At 35.3% G+C, this 21,261-nt stretch overlaps 1 protein-coding gene across 1 annotated transcript; it reads right to left on the reverse strand.

Annotated features, from left to right (window-relative positions):
• Nucleotides 1-14,733: 14,733 nt before the first annotated feature.
• On the reverse strand, nt 14,734-20,638 carry LOC124089319 (tripartite motif-containing protein 43B-like). Its single transcript, XM_046439305.2, has 6 exons — nt 20,228-20,638; nt 19,359-19,466; nt 17,823-18,035; nt 17,199-17,221; nt 16,342-16,439; nt 14,734-15,380 (listed from the first exon to the last, which is right to left on the reverse strand). Exons 1-6 carry the CDS (start codon nt 20,636-20,638, stop codon nt 14,869-14,871), a joined length of 1,365 nt encoding a protein of 454 aa, XP_046295261.1. The 3' UTR covers nt 14,734-14,868.
• Nucleotides 20,639-21,261: the final 623 nt, after the last annotated feature.

Below are 21,261 nucleotides of genomic sequence, written 5' to 3' on the forward strand. Positions count from 1 at the left end.
TTGCTCACACCTGTAATATTAGCAACTGGGAAAGGTGTGGTAGGAGGAGAACATTTGAGGCCAGCCTCACCAGCTTCATGAGACCCTAAGCAACTTCAGACAGTGTCTCAAAATAAAAAATAAAAATAGCTGGTAATGTGTCTCAGGGGCTAATTACCCTGAGATCAAGTCCCAATTTCAACAGAGAGAGAGAGAGAGCAAGAGAGAAATGAAACTAGCATGGTGGAATTGAACATATCACAAATGATACAATTCCTTCACAAATCATTATTTTTCTCATAGATATACACCCACAATAGATATTTTCTTTCTTTTTTTTATAAACAGAGATATCTCATTTGTTATAAAATATGTATTCTTTTTCATCTGCATTAGTCTTTAAAATGTAAAACTTCTTTATTTTTAACATAATTTATAGCAACTTTGGCTTAGTAAGTGATTTAATAATATGTCAATTCCATTCTTGATTGTGTCCATCATTCTAGGTCAAATTTTATGCTTTCTTATCATTATAAATCTTCATATTCCACTGGTACATATTTTTATCTCTGGGTAAATGTCAAAATCAACCTTACATCATAAAATAAGGTAATAATTTCAAATTTCAAAATAGTGGACCCTCTTGAACATGGAAATTTCGAAATCTATCTCTTTTTTGCCTTTCATTGACAATTTTTTTTTCTCCTAGTATGTTTGTAGCAGTTTGAAAACTTTCCTCAATCTGCCATAGTATGTGCTTACACTATGCTTTCATCTTAGTGTGAGACAGGGATACTAAAAACTGTGTAGATCTAGGACATAAAAACTCATGTTAAGCATAAGAAAGGAATTTTTGTAAATATGCACTCTATAGGAAAAATTTAAACTAATTTTAGGGGTTTTTTTTGTGAATGCAATTGAAATGCAGTAAAGAAGCTACTGTCAAGGTTAAGAATACATGAGTATGAACATGAATAGAAGAAACTGCATCAATGTCATCTTATTAGCAGGGTAGGCTGCAATTTTATCTACTGAGAATAAAGATGGGAGACTGGGCATGCTGGTAAGAATTGACACTGTAGATTAGCCATTGGTAGAAAGGAGTGAAGAGAATGCATATTAAGGGCTTAATAATTATTAATATTTTATTAATTAATATTAATTAATAACATTTTAATATTTGCTGCCAATATTTATTTTGGATGCTCTTTTCAGTTTATCAGTGAACTCTATTTGCATTACATTATCTGAGCTTACAGTCATTGGAATGAATGTTGGTCTATCACTTAAGCCAACTCACCTGAGAGGGAACACACAGAACCCAAAGTTAAAGCTCATTTGGAGACAATCACCTTATTTCAAGACCCTTCAATTCCTCCTGACTCTTCTTAATAATTAGTGTAATATTGGTGGTTTTCTTGTTTTTGTTTTTTTTTTTTTTTTTTTTTTTGGTACTGGGTATTGACCCAGGGAACCTAACCATTTAGCTACACCCACAACTCTTATTTACTTTGGAGACAGGGTCTTCATAAGTTTCTTAGGACCTAACTAAATTGATAAAACTGGTCTTGAGCTAGCAACTCTGCCGCCTCAGCCTCCCAAGTGAGTGAGATTACAGGCAGGCTCCACCAAGCCCAGCCATATAAGTGATTTTGTATTTTAAAAATACAACATACAGGGCTGGCGATGTGTCTCAAGCGGTAGCGCGCTTGCCTGGCATGTGTGCGGCCTGGGTCGATCCTCAGCACCACATACCAACAAAGATATTGTGTCCGCGGAAAACTACAAAATAAATATTAAAAAGAAAATTCTCTCTCACTCTCTCTTTAATACAAAATACAGCATACATTTACATGTAAGGCACACAATAAATGCTCAAGAAATGTAAACTCCATAAATCTTTTCACTAGGACTGATAAGTAATGATCCAGGCAAAGTGAATGTAGGGAACATCAAGGTTAAATAGTGAACACTCATTATTGGGTATGGCAGACAGAAATATCTACCTTGCTTTACATTTTCATTTTTTTATTTTTAAACATTTGTTGATTTCTACAATACATTCAGGAAGAGCATTTGATGTCAGAAATACATTGATAAGCATATGATTAATTATGACATGACAACAATTAAAAATCAATGGAGAGGCTGGGCATATAGCTCAGTTGGTAGAGTACCTGCCTTTCATGCATAAGGGCATGGGTTCAATCCCCAAAACCACATACACACACACACAAAAAAAAAATCAATGGAATATAGTATGATGGTGTTATGGAAAATCATTAGGGAGTACACATCTGTATTCTCTTTCTCTATCTTCCCATCTCATGTCTCATGCCCTGTGGGATTATCATAAATCTTAAATCTCCCCACACAACCACCCCTGCTAGAAATCAAAATCTGTATACAGAACAAATGTTCTACTTATGAGCTATAGCCTCAACTCCTTAGATTGACATAAAAAATTATGTGTGCCCACCATGATTGTAACACACACACACACACACACACACACACACACACCCTTACACATTTTCTCCTTTTGGGTGAACTGATTATTATGACTTATTAGATCTAGAGGGAGATTTTAAACTGACATGTGCATTGTGGATAGCCAGATCTCAGTAAATGTGCAAACTCTTGTGTTCCTGCATTTGTTTTATTTGGAATCACAAACAAATGTTTTTGTAACCATACAAAGGTAACACAACATTGAATCAACCACATCCTATATTATAGATAATAGGCAAGTAAAGAGGATTTTTATTAAAGGGAAATTGAGCCAAAAAATATTTACATTGTACCCTACTTTTAAATTTAATAAATGAGGTTGGGTTAAGATATGAGGAAAATGCATCTGCAGTATCATTGCTTTGATTCACCTGAGAAGGGATCCCTCATATATGGAGTTCTGAGGCAGAGAAGTCAGTTTTTGAATTTCCCTAATTATGTATGAACTATTTAAAAAACTAAATAATTAAAAATAAAAACCAGCCTGACAGGGAAATTCAGGGACATTACAGGATATCTACATTAAAGTAATTATTGAAAGCATTCAAAAAACTCACACATTCACTAAGAAAATCAAGGAGCACACTAATCAGACCCAGAGGTCTCTCTAAATGGAGAGAAAATATTGGTTTTTACATCCTTAGATTATGCATATATAATTATAGACAACAATTTGATTTCTGTTAGTAAATATGTCAATAATATGAAACCTCCCTGATCCATAGCTCAAAAAATCTCCCTGAGCTGCTAGCAACATTGCTTTGTATTCCCACAAGTACAAGCCATCAAGAAAGATCTTCTTAAAATACTTGATGATTCAAACTCATATAATGAACTGATTAATGACAAACTTTCCTGTTGTCAGTTGTTTCTAAGGGAAATAGACTCTCATGCTACAACCAATTGATTGATGTTTCTGCTCTTCTCTTTCAGATTTTTCTGGTTGTCTTGGATCTTTTTTCCAAACAGATCTCATTTGTTTTAGAAACTTCTCCTGTAAGAGAACAAACTTTGAGCACTAGACAAGCAAGTAGCTTTTGGTTTCACACCCACAATGATAGAGAATTTTAAGTGATGTTAGATAAGAAAGGAAGAAAGGAAGAAAGGAAGAAAGAAAGAAAGAAAGAAAGAAAGCTTTAGGGGCAACAGAAGGATGGTGTTTCCCCTGCCTGGTATTTTCAATTTTAGGAGATTCAGAGATTCAGACTATGAGATCACAATGTAATAAAATCATTTTATTGGAGAAAAATGGCAAATACAAAAGGTTACTAAATCTTTAGGTAATTTGGTAGTTTGTTTCAGAATTTGGATCTACTGTCACTAATGTTCTGTGAGTTTCAGTGTACTGTATCCTCTATAGAAGACTTTTAAATACATAGTCCATTTTTTTCTTGTTTTTCTATTTTTTAAAGGGAAGAGAATGAGAACAAGTTCATTTTTCTACTCTGGAAAGACAAAGAACTAAGCAAAATTTTACTCAACTTATTACCAATAATAAGCATATGTCTAGAAAAGAATAAGATTTATTTTGCACATGAAACAAAATACAGGCTAATTAAAACACAGAGCCCTTTTCTACAAGGACATCAGCATAGAAACTAGGTAGTGTGCCTGTATAGTTATCTTACCAGCTTCAAAGGAAAACTGTTTTGCTTCAGATTGGCTTTAATTCTTTCCTGTCCTGTATAGAGTGATGCAGTTATTGATTTTTAAAATTTGATTATAAGAATATCTTTGGTCCCACTCTACACTGGAAATTTCTCCAGGCCTCTCATTGTAGATCACACTTCCCAAGGCCTCCAGTAAGTTCAGTAATTTAGTTTGGCTCTGCCTGCCCCATCTCAAGAATACATGGGGAAAAGGCCAAAAATTCCTAGCTGAGGGAATTTATGGGCAACTTAATTTATAAATCACATTATAATTATTTGTTACTTAAATATCTTTATTTTATTTTTATTTTATTTGGTGCTAAGGATTGAATCAGTTCCTCACACATGCACAGCAAGTGCTCAACCACTAAGATACAACCTCAGCCCCTATTTTTGTTTTTTGATACACTTTAAGTTGCTCAGGCTGGCCTTCAACTTGACATCCTCCTGTCTTCATCTTCTGAGTGGCTGAATTACTGGTGTACACCACTGTGAAAGCTCCAATTTGCTTAATATTACAGAAAGTAAAGAAAAATGGAAAAAAAATGTAAAATAGTTTCTTTGTTTACTGACTTTGAGAAATAGTGTTTTTAAAAGGAATAAATCATATTCCCACTCTACCAAACTTGATTGTTAAATTTGGGTAACTCCCTTTTCTGGCATACTTCACACCAAGATTCTGCTGTGGTAATGTAAGTGTTTTAGAAGGAATGAGAATTCTTACCTGATCTTTTAGTTTTCCAATGTATATATATGTATGTATACAATTCACAGTCTGGTAAATTTTCACAACAGTATTTTTTAGAAACGATCTTGGATTCTAAAAGCACAGCTGCACTCAGGGGACCCATAATTAGTAAACCTAAGGGCTTTCTAGCACTAAATCAAATTTTCTAACACCATCCTTTACTCAGTAAAGTACAAAATTGATATTTATTAAGAAAATCTGAGCAGGAGTTGTGGCACATGCCTGTAATCCCAGCCACTCGTGCTGCTGAAGCAGGAGAACCACAAGTTTGAAGACAGCCTCTGCAATTTAGTGAGGACCTAAGAAATTTAGCTATAGCCTGTCTTAAAATTTAAAAATAAGTAAATACATGAATAAAAAAGCCTGGGGATGTAACTCAGTGCTACATTGTCCCCATGTTCAATTCCCAGTACCATAAAATAAAAATTAAAAAAACTATTAAATTGAATTTTAAAATAATAAAATAATAAAGAGGTGGGGATGTAGTTCAGTGGTAAGGTACCCCGGGGTTCAAAGGGAAAAAGAGAGAGAGAGAAAGAGAGAGAAATTATATTTTCCCAATGTATTTATAAAGGTGCTGTAGAGGTGTTGACGGTATTGGGAACGAAAGGATTTAATTTTATTAGTTTGTGGGGGTTTTTTTGTGTTGGTTGGTTGGTTTTGTTTTTGTTATTTAAAAAATCCTGATAACTCATGTTTGCTTCTTGTGTAAGTGCAGGGGAAAAAAATACAGGTAAAATCTAAATATGTTTTTGCCTTGTTTGGGAGAAAACAATGAATGGTTCACTTAAAGTTTTTAAAGCTTTTAAAGTTAACTTTTCATTTTGTCTGGAGAAATAAGGACCACCTTTCCCTCAGAAAATCTACCCAAGATCCTTCCAAGATCGATCTGAGGTGATAACAGCGGGAGAGAAATGTTTCAAGTTCATTTCACTTTCCTTTGAACACTTCACTAGTATCTACTGCCACCACAAAAATGAGAGAATAAGATTGGATTGTTATATGGCAATGTTCTTGTCAAACCTTTACCTGTATTATTATTATTACTATTTCCCCCCCTGCTAAATCTTACAACCAAGCACTGCTCTCCTGCCGGGAGCTCTCCAGGATTCTCCCACCTGAAGCTTACAGCCAGAGGGGCTCCTCTGGGCTCACAGAGCTATGACTGGGGAGCCATCCCAGCTTTTTGGATGAAGTGCATCAAATCTCTGGTCCATGAGAAGGGTGCAATTTCTGCCCGCACTCTGTGCACACCTGGACACTGGAAACCATGCTTTGCACTGTCCTCCTTTCTCTATGCTGTTCTGTGAGTTTGAAAATTCTGAATCCTTTCCCAAATTAGATGGAACATCTTTTTTTTGTATTTGGAATTTTTTTCATATCCTTTGCCCATTTCAATTAACTTTTTGCTTTGTATGAACTATTTAAATGTTAAAGGATCTCAACCTGTAATATGCTGTATTGTTTTCTAGTTTACAATTATATAAAAAAATTATTTTTATATACATGTAAAAAAATGGTAAATGTATTCAAAATAAAAAGACTTTCTTGATGGTCATGGTGGCACACACTTGTAATCCCAGTGACTGGGTTGGCTGAGGCATGAGAATTGCAAGGTCAAAGCCGGCCTCAGCAACATGAAGGCACGAAGGTCACTAAGATCAAGGGACCGTCTCTAAATAAAATATAAAGTAGGGCTGGGGATTTGACTCAGTGTCCATGTGCCACTGAGTTCAGTCCTGGGATCACCCCTCCCCCAATACAAACAAACAAAAAGACTTTCTGGACCTCCCATTGTCCTGAATATTCTGGCTGGTGTCTAACATTATATCCTTTTTATTTCACTCTTGTGTCAGGGTCATTCCAGACTCAATGGTTTTCTTTAGTCATTTCAACTTATACTTTCTCCCACTTAATTATCTCTGCCAAACACACTCTAATCATGTTTATCTCTAAGGTCAGATTTTTCTTTCTTCCAGTCACCTGAGTACACTTTTTTCAGCACTTATGACCACAGGCACTAGTATTTTCCTTCATAACACTCAACCTTATTGAAAGCAAGTGATTACTCTTACACCTATCTCTTCAACACCTTACTCTAGAAGTACAAGTTTGCTTTCATGAGTACAGTAAGCTTTCCATAGAGTAGTAATCTGCTTTCTCCCTGGTCTGTCCTTGATGGCTAGCACATGTTGCTAATAAATAAGGAATGAAAAATTGCATTCCAATTCATGAGTCACTGAATAAAATACATAGTATCCAACAAAAAAAATCTACAATTTCAGTGAAAGCAGCCCACATCAAACTTTATCAATCTCCAGTACATATGGATTTTATCATATAATTTCAGGGGGTGATACATTTTTTTGAATAAAAATAGCATTATTGTATGTATTTTTAAATTTATTTTTACCCTGAGAATTGAACCCAAGTGCACTTAACCAAAGAGTTATATTCCCAGCACTTTTACTTTTTTTGTTCTTTTGAGACAGGATCTTCTAAATTACATAGAGCATGGTTAAATTGAGGAGGTTGGCATGGAATGTGAGATTCTCCTGCTCAACTTCTAGAGTAGCTGGATTATAGGCAGCAATGGCTGTCATGTCTAAACATTAACATTTTTTAAATTGTTTCAAATTCATATTTAAAAAATAAGTGACAGTGGAATGCATCACAATTCTTATTACACATATACAGCACAATTGTTCATATCTCTGGTTGTATATAAAGTATGTTGACACCAGTTCGTGTCCTCATACATGTACTTTGGATAATGATGTCCATCACACTCCACCATCCTTGCTAACCCCCTGTCCTTCCTCTTCCCCTTCCCTCCCTCCTTTCTACCTTATCTAGAGTTCATCTATTCCTCTCTTGATCTCCCTCTCTACCCCACTAAGAATCAGCCTCCTTATATCAGAGAAAACTTCGGCATTTGTGTTTTGGGGATTGGCTAACTTCACTTAGCATTATTTTCATTATTTACTATTTACCTGCAAATGCCATGATTTTGTTATTTTTTAGTGCTGAGTAATATTCCATTGTGTATATAGGCCACATTTTTTTATCCATTCATCTACTGAAGGGCATCTAGGTTGGTTCCACAGTTTAGCTATTTTGAATTGTGCTGCTATAAACATTGATGTGGCTGTATCCCTGTAGTATGCTTTTTTTATACACCAAAAAGAGGGATGGCTGGGTCAAATGGTGGTTCCATTCCCATTTTTCCAATGAGTCTTCATACTGCTTTCCACATTGGCTGCAATAATTTGCAGTCCCACCAGCAATGTATTTGGGTATGTTTTTCCCCATATCCTCACCAACACTTATTGTTGTTTGTCTTCATAATAGCTGCCCTTCTGACTGGAGTGAGATGAAATCTTAGAGTAGTTTTGGTTTGCATTTCTCTAACTGCTAGACATAATGAACATTTTTTTATATATATTTGTTGATTGATTGTATATTTTCTTCTCAGAAGTGTCTGTTCAGGTCCTTAACCCATTTATTGATTGTTTTGTTTTGTTTTGTTTTGTTTGGTGCTTAGTTTTTGAGTTCTTTACATACCTTAGAGATTAGTATTCTATCTTTTTTGTTGTTCTTGTTGTTAAAGAAATATTTTATTTCCTTAATATTTTCAATATCCTATTAATCCTTTTTTCTATTTGGCAAAATAAAACACAAAATTAATTCAATGACCATCATTAATATGTAAATATTTTGATGATACTTTTTATTTTTTAATTGATTTTATTATTTTTTATAAATACACAACAACAGTGGAATATATTACAATCCTTATTACACATATAGAAAACAATTATTCATATCTCTCTATATAAAGTATGTTCACATCAATTTATGCCATTTTATACATGTATTTTTTACATTAGAATTCTTAATATACATATATACCACAAGTTTTCATATCTCTGTATATAAGGTATGTTGACACCCAATTCAAGTTGTCATACATGTACTTTGTATAATGATGATCATCGCATTCAACCATCCTTGCTCAGACACTTCCCCCTTCCTTTTCCTCCCACCTCTCTTTCCTATCTAGAATTATTCTAAACCTCCCATGCTCTCTCTCTCTAAACCACTATGAATCAACCCCCTTATATCAGAGAAAACATTTGGCATTTGGGGGGAGGAATTGGCTGACCTCACTTAGCATTATCTTCTCCAATGTCATCCATTTACCTGCAAATGCCATGATTCTTTTTAATGCTGAGTTATATTCCCTTGTGTATAAATGCCACATTTTTTGTTATACATTCATCCACTTAAGGACATCTATGTTGGTTCGACAGTTTACCTATTCTGAATTGTGCTGCTATAAACATTGATGTGGCCCATGCATTTTATCACATCATAATGAAATGAAATTAGAAATTAACAACAAAATAAAGAATAAAAATCTCTGCATCACATGGAGACTGAACAATATGCTACTGAATGAACATTGGGTTACAGAAGACTTCAAGGAGAAGATTAAAAAATTCTTAGAGGTAAATGAGAACACAGACACAACATATCAAAATCTCTGGGACACTAGGAGAGCAGTACCAAAGGAAAATTCATTGCATGGAGTTCATTCCTTAAAAGAAGAAAGAGTCAACAAATAAATGACCTCATACTACATCTCAAAGCCCTAGAAAAAGAACAAATCAGCAGCAAAAGCAGTAGAAGCCAAGAAATAATTAAAATCAGAGCTGAAATCAATGAAATCGAAACAAAAGAAACAATTGAAAAAAGTAACAAAATAAAAAAGTTGGTTCTTTGAAAAAATAAATAAAATTGGCAGACCCTTAGCCATGCTAATGAAGAGAAGGAGAGAGAGAACTCAAATTACTAGCATATGTGATGAAAAAGAAAATATCACAATAGACACTACAGAAATAAAGGAGATAATTAAAAATTATTTTGAAGCCTTATACTCCAATAACATAGAAAATAGTGAAGGCATCAATAAATTCCTTAAGTCATATGATCTACTCAGATTGAGTCAGGAAAATATACACAATTTAAACAGACCAATATCAAATGAGGAAAGAGAAGAAGCATCCAAAGACTACCAACCAAGAAAAGCCCTGGACCAGACAGACATACATCCAAGTTTTATAAGACCTTAAAGAAGAACTAATACCAATACTCTTCAATCTATTTTAGGAAATAGAAAAAGAGGGAGTACTCCCAAATTAATTCTATGAGGCCAATATCACCCTGATTCCAAAACCAGACAAAGACATTTCAGAGAAAGAAAACTTTAGACCAATATCTCTAATGAACATAGATGCAAAAATTCTCTATAAAATTCTGGCAAATCAAATACAAAAACATATCAAAATGATTGTGCACTCTGATCAAGTGGGATTCATCCAAGGGATGCAAAGTTGGTTCAACCAACCTGGGATGAATCCTTATCTCTTACAGAAATCAATAAATGTAATGCATTACATCAATGGACTTAAAGATAAGAATCATATGATCATGTCAATAGACGCAGAAAAAGCATTTGACAAAATGCTTTTATGTTCAAAACACTAGAAAAACTAGGGATAACAGGAACATATCTCAACATTGTAAAGACTATCTATGCTAAGCTTCAGGCCAACATCATTCTAAACAGAGAAAAACAGAAGTCATTCCCTCTAAAATCTGGAACAAGTCAGAGATGCCCTCTCTCACCACTTCTATTCAACATAGTTCTTGAAACACTGGCCAGAGCAATTAGACAGAAGAAAAAAAAATAAAGGAATAACTATAGGAAAAGAAGAAATTAAACAAGCACTATTTGCTGATGATCTGATTCTATACCTAGAAGACCCAAAAAACTCCACCAGGAAACTTGCAGAACTAGTAAATGAATTCAGCAAAGTGGCAGGATATAAAATCAACACCCATAAATAAAAGGCATTTCTGTATATCAGTGACAAATCCTCTGAGAAGGAAATGAGGAAAACTACACCATTCACAATATCCTCAAGAAAAATAAGATGCTTGGAAATCAACTTAACAAAAGCAGTGAAGGATCTATACAATGAAAACTACAGAACACTAAAGAGAGAAATCAAAGAAGAACTTAGAAGATGGAAAGATCTACCTTGCTCATGGATAGGCAGAATTAATATTATCAAAATGACCATACTACCAAAAGCACTATACAGGTTTAATACAATTCTGATAAAAATCCCAATGGTATTCCTCATAGAAATAAGAATAGCTAGACCCAGAATAGCTAAAGCAATTCTAAGCAGGAAGAGTAAAACAGGTGGTGTCACTGTACCAGACCTTAAACTATACTACACAACAATAGTAACAAACACAGCATGGTACTGGAAGCAAAACAGGTTGGTAGACCAATGGTACAGAATAGAGGCCTCAGAGGACCAAAAACATGTGCTAGAGAAAAGATAGCATCTTCAACAAATGATGCAGGGTGAACTGGAAATCCATATGCAACAAAATGAAATTGAATCCCTATCTCTCACCATGCACAAAAGTTAACTCAGAATGGATCAAGGATCTAGGAATTCAATTGTGCATCTAATAGAAGAAAAAGTAGGCCCTAATCTTCATCATGTGGGATTAGGCCCCAACTTCCTTAATAAGACTTCTATAGCACAAGAATTAAAACCAAGAATCAATAAATGGGATGGATTGAAACTAAAATGTTTTTTTTTTTTTTTTTCTCAGCAAAAGAAATAATCTGTGAGGTGAACAGGGAACCTACATCCTGCAAGCAAATTTTTACCCCTCACACATCAGTTAGAGCACTAATCTCAAGGGTGTATAAAGTACTCAACAAGGTAAGCACCAAAAAAATAAATAATCCAATCAACAAATGGGCCAACAACCTGGGCAGAAACTTCTCAGAAGAGGATACACAATAAATCAACAAATATATGAAAAACTGCTCATCATCTCTAGCAATCAGAGAAATGCAAATCAAAACTACTCTAGGATATCACCTCACTCCAGTCAGAATGGCAGCAATAAGTGTTGGTGATGTGGGGGAAAAGGTACACTCATACAATGCTGGTGGGACTGCAAATTGTTGCAGCCACTGTGGAAAACCGTATGAAGATTCCTTGGAAATCTGGGAATGGAACCACCATTTGACCCAATTATTCCTCTTCTCAGACTACCCAAAGGTCCCCAAAACTATACTACAGGGAAAAAGCCACATCAATGTTTATAGCAGCACAATTCATAATAGCTAAACTGTGGAGCCCAATTAGATGGCCTTGAGTGGATGAATGGATTTAAAAAATATGGCATATATACACAATGAAATATTACTCAGAACTAAAAAAGAACAAGATCATGGCATTTGCAGGTAAATGGGTGGCATTAGAGAAGATTATGCTAAGTGAAGTTAGCCAATCCCCAAAATCAAATGCTGAATGTTTTCTCTGATATAAGGGGGGTGACTCAAAGTGGAGTAGGGAGGGAGAGCATGGGAGGAAGATTACCTCTAGATAGGAAAGGGGTTGGAGATAAAGGGCGGGGTAAGGGGAATAGCAAGAATAGTGGAAGGTGATGGTCGTCATCATACAAATTACATGTATGAAGATTTGAATTTGGTGTCAACATATGTTATATACAAACATAGATATGAAAAATGTGGTATATATGTGTATTAGAATTGTAATGCCTTCCCAAGATGCTGCAGCTGTATGGGAAAAAGGGGCTGTTTTTCATGCTTTTTCATCACTTTCTTCTCCCAAATAAAGGCAACAAGAAGCTACAGCAGTAAGTCTATAGCCTATATTTCAATTTTTGTGTTTTCTCAATATATACATACAAATACATACACACACTATGTGCATATTCATACACATATGTGTTTATGTATGTATTTTTTAAAAGTTTTCTATTCAAGTACAATATAAAAGTATCATCTTTAATATTGGGCTAAATCAAAGATTTTTCAAATTATGGTCCGGTGATCAGTATCAGTAATAGCATCTTATAATTTGTTTAAAATTTGAACTTTTTTCCCATCCCAGATCTACTGAATAAAGACTCTTTGTGGTCAAAGCACAGCAATAAGTATTCAAACAACTTTTGCAGGTGGTTCTGATGCATATACTAGGTAAGTCGTCTACCTTGATATTCATCTGAGAAAGATTCCAGCTCAGATGCAAAGCACTGGACAGATGGTAAGGAAAACCCTTGGCTCTCTGCTGCGTCCTCTTTTTCCAAGATCTGAATGGTTTGGTCTGACAGAATTTCAGCTCTGGTGGTGTTGGGGGTGTGGGGCAGACAGGATCAGACAGTAGAGGTTTCTCAAGGAGAAGTACAAACTTCAAAGTAAGTACAGTGAGCTGTATTCACCAGATTTTCTGGCTTCTGATTACTGTTATATTTGAACTGCATCTGCCCCTGGAGATTTACCTCCAGGGCACCTTGGCAGATTCTGAGCTTGACTTCTATAAAGGAATTTTGTTATTGATCATTTAGAGTTCTATCTACCTCAACTTGTCCAGTACAAGTAGGCACAAGTGGTTTTGCTATTTGCAAAAAAAAAAAAAAAAAAACAAGAAAAAGAAACACACACACACACACACACACCAAAAAATTGCATGGGGTTGACTGGGAAGTTTGCTTCTGTATGTATTGAGAGGAAGAGAGAAAAGATTCCGTATGAAATCAGTTGCACTTGATTCCCATTTAAAAAAATTAATAATAATTTGAAACATTTTTGGATTAAACCCAGGGGTGCTTTACCACCACTTTAAATCCCTAGTCCTTTTTACTTTTTTACTTTGAGTTATCATATTGCTAACTTGCTGAGGATACTGCTCAATTGCTGAGGCTGACCTCTAACTTCCAATCTCCTGCCTCAGCTTCCCAAGTGCCTGGGATTATAAGGTCTGCAACACCACACTTGCATCACGTATTTGCATTTCTAAAAGCACCAAACTTTGAGAACCACAAACCTGGATAATTGGTTTATTCCACATTGTCTTAGCATGTCTTATTCAATTGGTTTACCCTGTGTTTTAGAAGCCTTTTTAATATTTCATAGCATTTATTTTCATTACCGTTCTCTATTATTAGTTGGTCTTTTGAAGAATATTTTTTAAGAAATAGCTTTCTTCCTTTCATAAATGTTATTTAGTAAAGATATTAAGTCTTATGTGATGCTATAGCAGAGATTATGGGACAGCACAATGTTAACTACCATTGTTTTGTTTTTTTTTTTTTTTAATACTTCTTTAGTTGTTAATGGACCTTTATTTAATTAATTAATTTATTTATATGCAGTGCTAAGGATCAAACCCAGGGCCTCACACATTCCAGGAAACTGCTTTGCCCCTGAGCCACATCCCCGCTAAACTAGCATTGTATAAAACATAGCAATTGTTCACTCATTAATAATAAATCAAATATTTGTTAAGTTCCTGTTATGTTCTAGACATTGTGAAACTGCTAGGAATGTAGACTAACTATAAGGCATTTTATTTTTTGCACTATATTCTATTATAAGAGAAAAGAACCAGCTACTCTGAGTTATGAAAATAGATTTTTTTTTTCTAATCTTCGCAGTCAGGAGATTTCCCTGTAAAATAGATTTTTTTTTTTCTCTCACTTAAGGATGAATTGATGTGCAGTGTTTACTACATGAGGGATAAGATCTTAGACTGACATTTGCATTGTGAAAAAACATGATGGTTCACAATGTGTAAACTTCATTCCTTTTATTAGATCCTTAAACTAGAAATACACATCTCTGTATATTTAGAACACCAGTAAGCTCACAAACCAGGTGAGCGAGCACAGATTATACTTTAGATAATGGGCCAAAAGAGATGCTCTGAATTTAAAATAGTCCAAAATTTGCATTTCACATTATCTTCATAGTTAACAATAAAATGAGGTTACAATAAAGTAGAAAAACAGTAAAAGAGTGTACAGTATTATTTATTTTCTTCAACTGAGGACTTGCTTAGGCATGGAGTTCCCAGACAATCAAGCTCCTGACTTATTCCTGATCATGTGGCCAGTTAAAGAGAAAGGCCTGACAGGGAAATTCAAGGAACCAGCAGGGTATGTCCATATAAGGGAACTCATGGCAACATTCAAAAAACTCACACTTTTGCTCTTAAAATCAAGGAACACACCAATCCGGCCCAGAGGCTTCTCTATATATTGGCAAGTCACCGGGGGAGAGGTCAAAATTCTATAATGATCACCTTCTTTCATGCACAGGAGGAGGAATATTTCCTTAGTGGCAAGCATAGTGCCAATATTTTTCCAGGACAATTTACAGACTCCCACCGCCCAGTCCCAAGAGTTATCCACATCCAGCTCCCAGTAGTGTTGCCCAGAGATGAAGATATGTGCTCCCCATGCAGCAAAATAGTTGGATCTGTCAGAATTCAGAGATGCATCTTGATGGTCTTGTCTAAGTACAAATGTTCTCACATCCTCAAAAAGCCTGATATCATGATTGCTTATTTCATTACTGAGGGAAATTTCCACTGTGAAAAGAAAAGAATACTCCAGTCAAAATTCATTGTAAAAAATCAGGGGAAAAGACTGATCAATGAGTATAAAATTATAATTAGCTAACAGTAACTTCTTGTGTGGTATTATGCAGTAGTATGATTTTAGAAAACCATAATGTTCTGTACATTTAAAAAAGCTATAAGAAAGTAGATTGCATGTTTTTACCAAAAACAAAAATGATAGATGTTTAAGGAGATAGATATGTTTAACTCGAGTTACACATTACACTATATATATATATATATATATATATATATATATATATATATATATATATATATACATACATTGAAATATCACACAGAAGTCCATAGATATCTCTAATTTCTACTTTTGTGTATCAGTTAAAAACAAATTTAAGTTTAAAAAGTAAAACTAAATTATCTCTGATAAGACAGTCTAGCATTTCATTGAGAAGTAGGCCAAGACTACAAAGGCTGTTCTAGCTGGAAAAATAACAGATTCAAATTCAAAATATAAAAATATATGTATAATAATAAAATTTGTGAAAAATCCATGAATTATAAAGAGGAGGGAGGCTTTTTTTTTGGTTGTTTTTTGGGTACTGGAGATAGAACCTTAGGGCCTCCCCAAGTAGCTTTGAACTTGCAATCCTCCTGCCTCAGACTCCGAAGCTCCTGGAATTGCAGTCATGTGCCACTGCACAAAGTGCATTTTTTTTTACAAGTAATTCATTAGAAATGCGAATGGATTTATTAATCCACTAACTTTCTCTTACTTTTGTCTACATTATGGCAGCACGGTTATTTATAAATACCTATTCTATCATCATCTATCATTTAAATACCTGTCCTGGACAGATGCCTTTTCTCTCTTAAATGAAAGATCAATAAAGGGGGAAACAATCTCAATAGAAAACTATTCCTGAACTGCACTCTCCATAGTCAGTCCAACCAGTGGGCTGACACTCACCACGACAGAGGTTGAGCCTGTCTATCAGTCCTGTGATGGGTTTTATGCTGAGCACTGGTCTCACAGGATGGGGCATATGCTGTTGCACTGTCTCACTCCTAGAAGAAGGAGAATGTAGTTAGTCATTTGAGTGCTAAAGAATTCACCACAGTGCTTGAGGAAAGACATACGCATGCAACTGATAATGCTCCCCCCTTGTGAATTACTCCCATAAATATCTTCTACAACTGTACCATTTTTAGGGTATTATTCCTTCTTTTCTCTTTGCTTTCATGCACCCAAAGGTACTTGCCTCACTCATCTACTACCTGGAAAATAATAGTCTATGTAGCTAAAGATTTTTATGGCTTTGAATCCTAAAATTGCAAGTAGCTGCCTTCTAGCAAATTCTGCAGGGCAGAAATTATGTGCAGTAAAACACATACACACATACTTGTATTCAAAAGTTTTTGAGAACACTAGATAATGTGCTATATACTAAAATTATGCATATACATTTATAATGCAATATAATACATATATTTGATATAATTTTCAAATGTTCTTTAATTATGGAACCAGTGATACCACTTTGACAGGTATGGATGAAAAATCATTTTTCCTCAATATTCTAACTTCTGATGAATTCTTATCCTCTCTTCTGCCAGTCGATGTTTATTTTCCACATGGGTCTGTGGCAGAATATCCATTTCTTAATGGAGGGTCATTTTCAGTATTTACAGATAATTCTTAGTATTTGCTTATGCGTCATAATTAAACCTCATCTAATATATAATGGCTTTATTTTGTTAGAAAAAATGTTTTATATCTTTCACAGCCCTCCTATCATTTCAGTTCACATTGAAAGCCAAATTTACCTTATCAATAGGTCTCCCAAATCCTGTAAGGAGAAAAAAAAAAGATAAGAATCCTTCCAAAATACCAATCACAACCATGCTCAAGCCCCTTAAATTGGATTTTCTTTTCCTTTCTAAAGTATAATCCCAGTACAACACATAGATATCATCTAAATTTGATGCATTTGGAACCCTAGGAGTGAGTAAAAGACATGGTAACCACAGTAAGTGGGCACTGCTGTGACCATCAGCTCTCTGTCAATAGGTCTTTCCAAGGACTTTTTCCTAACAGCTGAGGTATTCCAAAATAGAGCCGACTTAAATTCAGGATATGCAAAGACAATGGCCAAGGAAATGTTACCTTTCCCCAAATATTGCTCATTTGAGACAAAAATAAAATGTCCACAATAATATTGTTATTAGAAATAAGATAAATCAGAATTTTAGAAGAGATTATTCTCTGGGGATGCTACTCTTACAATTCTGTACAACTTGTTCATAGTTAGGAATTAGTTTATTATGCCCATTTCTGGAATGGCCTCCATCAGAAGTATGGAAGGTGGCAAAATATATTTTTAGTACTGAAGAGACAATGAAGACTAAAGATGTGTAGAAGATGGAGTTTAAAACCAACAAAGTCTTTACCTGGAGCAGCCTTTCCCCTGATTTATGGCACATTCTCATCAGCTCCTCATACATTCCTTTTAGGTGTTTCTCAGTTTGAACCATTTTAGCTTCACTTCTCTTGAGTTGCTCTACAATATTTTCATCTTCCTTTTGTAGTCTCTCCAAATGCTTTTGTTCCTCCATGCAGAGGACCGGGTACAGCTTCCTGTACTCGGTCTTGATCATGTTTTCCTGATGACGTACATAACTCTGCAGGGATGTGAATTTCCTGGGTCACACACTCAGGACAACTGTAACCTCCTTCCTTCCTTAACCCTCACCTGTTTCTCTCTGGCTCATTCCTCTACCAATCAGCTATATATATCCTCAATTCAGGTCCTCCCAATTCTCAGAATCCACGATTTTTTATTTATTTTCCTCTATTAATAAATAAGAGCAATCTACTTTTCCTCAAAATGTGTCCATCCAGAAATTTTTTAAAAGTGCTTATCTTTAGCAAGTTTCTGAGATACCTGGAAAATTCTCTTTAATAGGTAATTCCTTTATATACCCTTCAAATCTGAAAGACTACTTTTAAATCATTGACGTTGTTATCATTACGTGAGATTTTTATTTAATGTTAGTTTCTAATCTCAAATCTCTCCACGTCTATAACCTGACCATGTAGAACTTTCAGAAATATTGCATATTACATTCAGGATTAGAAGCTACACAATAAGGTCTTCCTAAAGCATCTAAGCCTAAGGTTTCAAAAGCATTAGTACCCTCCTGAACTTTACCTTCTTACCTGAGGTTGCAGGCTCTTACCTGCGGTTGCCCTGTTACATTAAGAACATTAATCCTCATTTCATTGCCTATCTCCTCTCAGTATCCACTCCCACTTACCAGGCCTTTGTGTTGTGTCTCCCCATTCCCCAGCTTTTTAATATGTTCTATTTTCTCCTTGAACCCATACTGTTTGGCTCCTGTGCAATCTTTTCAGCAGCACAGGTGCACTTCCCATTTTGCTGTTCACACCTCCTTTCTATCTCCAAGAGCCCATTGTCCTGATCAGCAAGAAATACATTGAATGCACAATTATATGCTCTTGAATTTCTACAATTCGTCTCCTACCTCAGCTTCTGCCTTAAATAACTATGACAGGTCTTCAATACTGATTCAACTGTCAAAACTCAGATTGATCTTAGATTTAAGAAATTTTGTCTGAGCTCCTTAATGGTTACTGAATGTCTTCAAATCCCTGTATGTTCCTTCATATTACCATTTGCTGAGCTTGTTTTGATGTCACTTTTTGTGGCTGTTAATACAGGGTCTAGAAATAGTAAGTGTGAACTCACATTGAAAGGCAAAATTATTTCTCCTGTTGTTGTACAGAGGACCCTTAGGTCACATGATGACTTTAGTTCATTTTGCCTTACATAGAGATAGAACCCAAGACCCAGTAAATGTTAGGCAAGCATTCTGCCACTGAGCTACAGCCCCAGCCCTCTGCCCATGTTCTTAAAGGGGAAATTTGTAGCACAACTGTCTCAAGCTGTTTCCTAAGGCAATAACTCTGATACTTACATCCCATGTTAGAATTTTTCTTTTCTCCTCATTCAGATTTCTCTTATTTTCTTGGATTTTTCCCCATAATGATCTCATTTGCTTCAATAGCTTCTCCTGTAAGGGAAATATCAATGTAAAGCAGATATACACATTTCAGACCCTAACAGATGGAGAGAGTTAAGGGATGTAAAATAAAAGTACTTTAATGAGAATAAAATTCACCTGTGTGCCTGTTTCACCTCCTAAGTTTCTATTATGTAACAGACTAAGAAATTTTATGAAGTTGGCTACCTGTCAGATAGGCATTTTGTCTCATCATTTGTATCTTCTAATGCTTCTGTCCTGTTGATCTCCTTCATATTTGTCTAGTATTACTAAATGTGTTCCCAATATAAAGGTTTTGTTCAGCTGGTCAAGGTGTTGCATGTCTGTAAATGCCAGGGACTTGGAAGGCTAAGTCCAGAGGATCAGAGGTTTGAGGCAAGCCTCAGCAATTTAGTAAGGCCCTAAGCAACTTAGTGAGGGTTTATCCCAAAAATAACAAATAAAAATGGCTAGGGATATGACTCAGCAGTAAAGCAACCTTGTGTTAAATTCCCAGTATCAAAAAAAAAAAAAATCATCTTTTATATACTCTTGGTCACCAGTGACCTTTTGAAAATGGGGACTTTAAGATGTCTTAGCCTAATTCTGCTAAATTTACACTGAAATGATATTTGTTGACTTTATTGGCCTCCCATTGAATGCTAGCCTCACAAAGACAGGTATATTTAGAAATTCTATTGATATCTCTATCTTTTTGTCTTATATGGTATCTGCTTCCTATTAGGCCCTTGGTAAAGACTGGATTAATCATCATGAGGACCATCACTTACCCGGTACTCCTCAGCAGCCTCCTCAGTGGGACAGTGTCTGTGACCCCTATGCTCCTGAGAGTTGGAACAAAGCAAACAGAGCAGGTTCTTGTCTTCTTCACAGAAGATCTTCTTTGTCTCCTGATGGGTCACACATATGTGTTCCTTGGAGCTCAGGATTTGCCTTAGACTGGCTTGTCTGGCAAGTAAAGACATCCTCTTCACACAAATATCTGGCTTGAAGTCTCTCTGCTGTGATGGCCTCTGGCACACATGGCAACAGGCAGGAATTTGGGCTTCTTCCCAGGAAAGGCAGAGACAGGGCCAACAAAAGCTGTGCCCACAGCCTATGGTGACTGGGTCCATAAGGTAGTTCATGCAGAGAGAGCAGGTGAGTTCTTTTTGGAAGGGTCGTGGGATTTCTGATTCCATTTTTCTGAGGGAAGAAAACTAGGAGAATTTTTTCATCTATTCTTGAAGAGAGAAAGGCCTGAACAAAATTGTGCTCAAGTTCTCATTCAGTAACACACATCTACTTGGATCAGAATACATAATTAGAATAGATTACCTATTGTATTATGCCAAGCCCTATTCTCCCCCCATAAATGTACCCTATTTCTTGAGGTACAATTTCTCCCTAATTGTTTGACTTTTAGGAATTTGATTCAATATATAACTCCAGGGCATAAGTCTGAAGTGAAATGAAATAATCCTAATGTTCATTTCTAGTCCTTGGTTAAGTAAAGGGCATGTGCCTGAGCTTTAACCTTGTTATTGTCTTTAACTTCATAACTATTCTATTTTGATGAAGCCTCTGACATCTTTACTAGTAAGTATTGTAGCCAGAACACAAATTTTTGATTAACATTAAAATAAGGTAACAACTAACACATTATCTTTTTAATCATTAATGGTAATTCAATCACCAATAATTCTCTTTTGTGTTGATTGTTTCAGAGATTGTCTAGCAAATTGAGGTTATCATGTTTAGGGTTACATCCTTATAAATAAATTATAAGTTTTAAAAATGCATTAATAAAATGCACTGCACAATG

The sequence above is a fragment of the Marmota monax genome, unplaced genomic scaffold (assembly GCF_021218885.2).
Source record: "Marmota monax isolate L192 unplaced genomic scaffold, Marmota_monax_Labrador192_F-V1.1 WCK01_AAM20220418_F8-fsc00096, whole genome shotgun sequence".
Taxonomy (NCBI): domain Eukaryota; kingdom Metazoa; phylum Chordata; class Mammalia; order Rodentia; family Sciuridae; genus Marmota; species Marmota monax.

What these genes read in the sequence shown, in the direction of transcription:
- LOC124089319 (XM_046439305.2), bottom strand. Translation starts at nt 20,638, where the DNA reads ATGGAATCAGAAATCCCACGACCCTTCCAAAAAGAACTCACCTGCTCT. An exon ending in CATGGGATGTAAGTATCAGA is followed by an intron (nt 18,036 to 19,358) that starts GTTATTGCCTTA and finishes GTACGTCATCAG; the next exon opens with GAAAACATGATCAAGACCGA. An exon ending in CAGGGGAAAGGCTGCTCCAG is followed by an intron (nt 17,222 to 17,822) that starts GTAAAGACTTTG and finishes TTCTCCTTACAG; the next exon opens with GATTTGGGAGACCTATTGAT.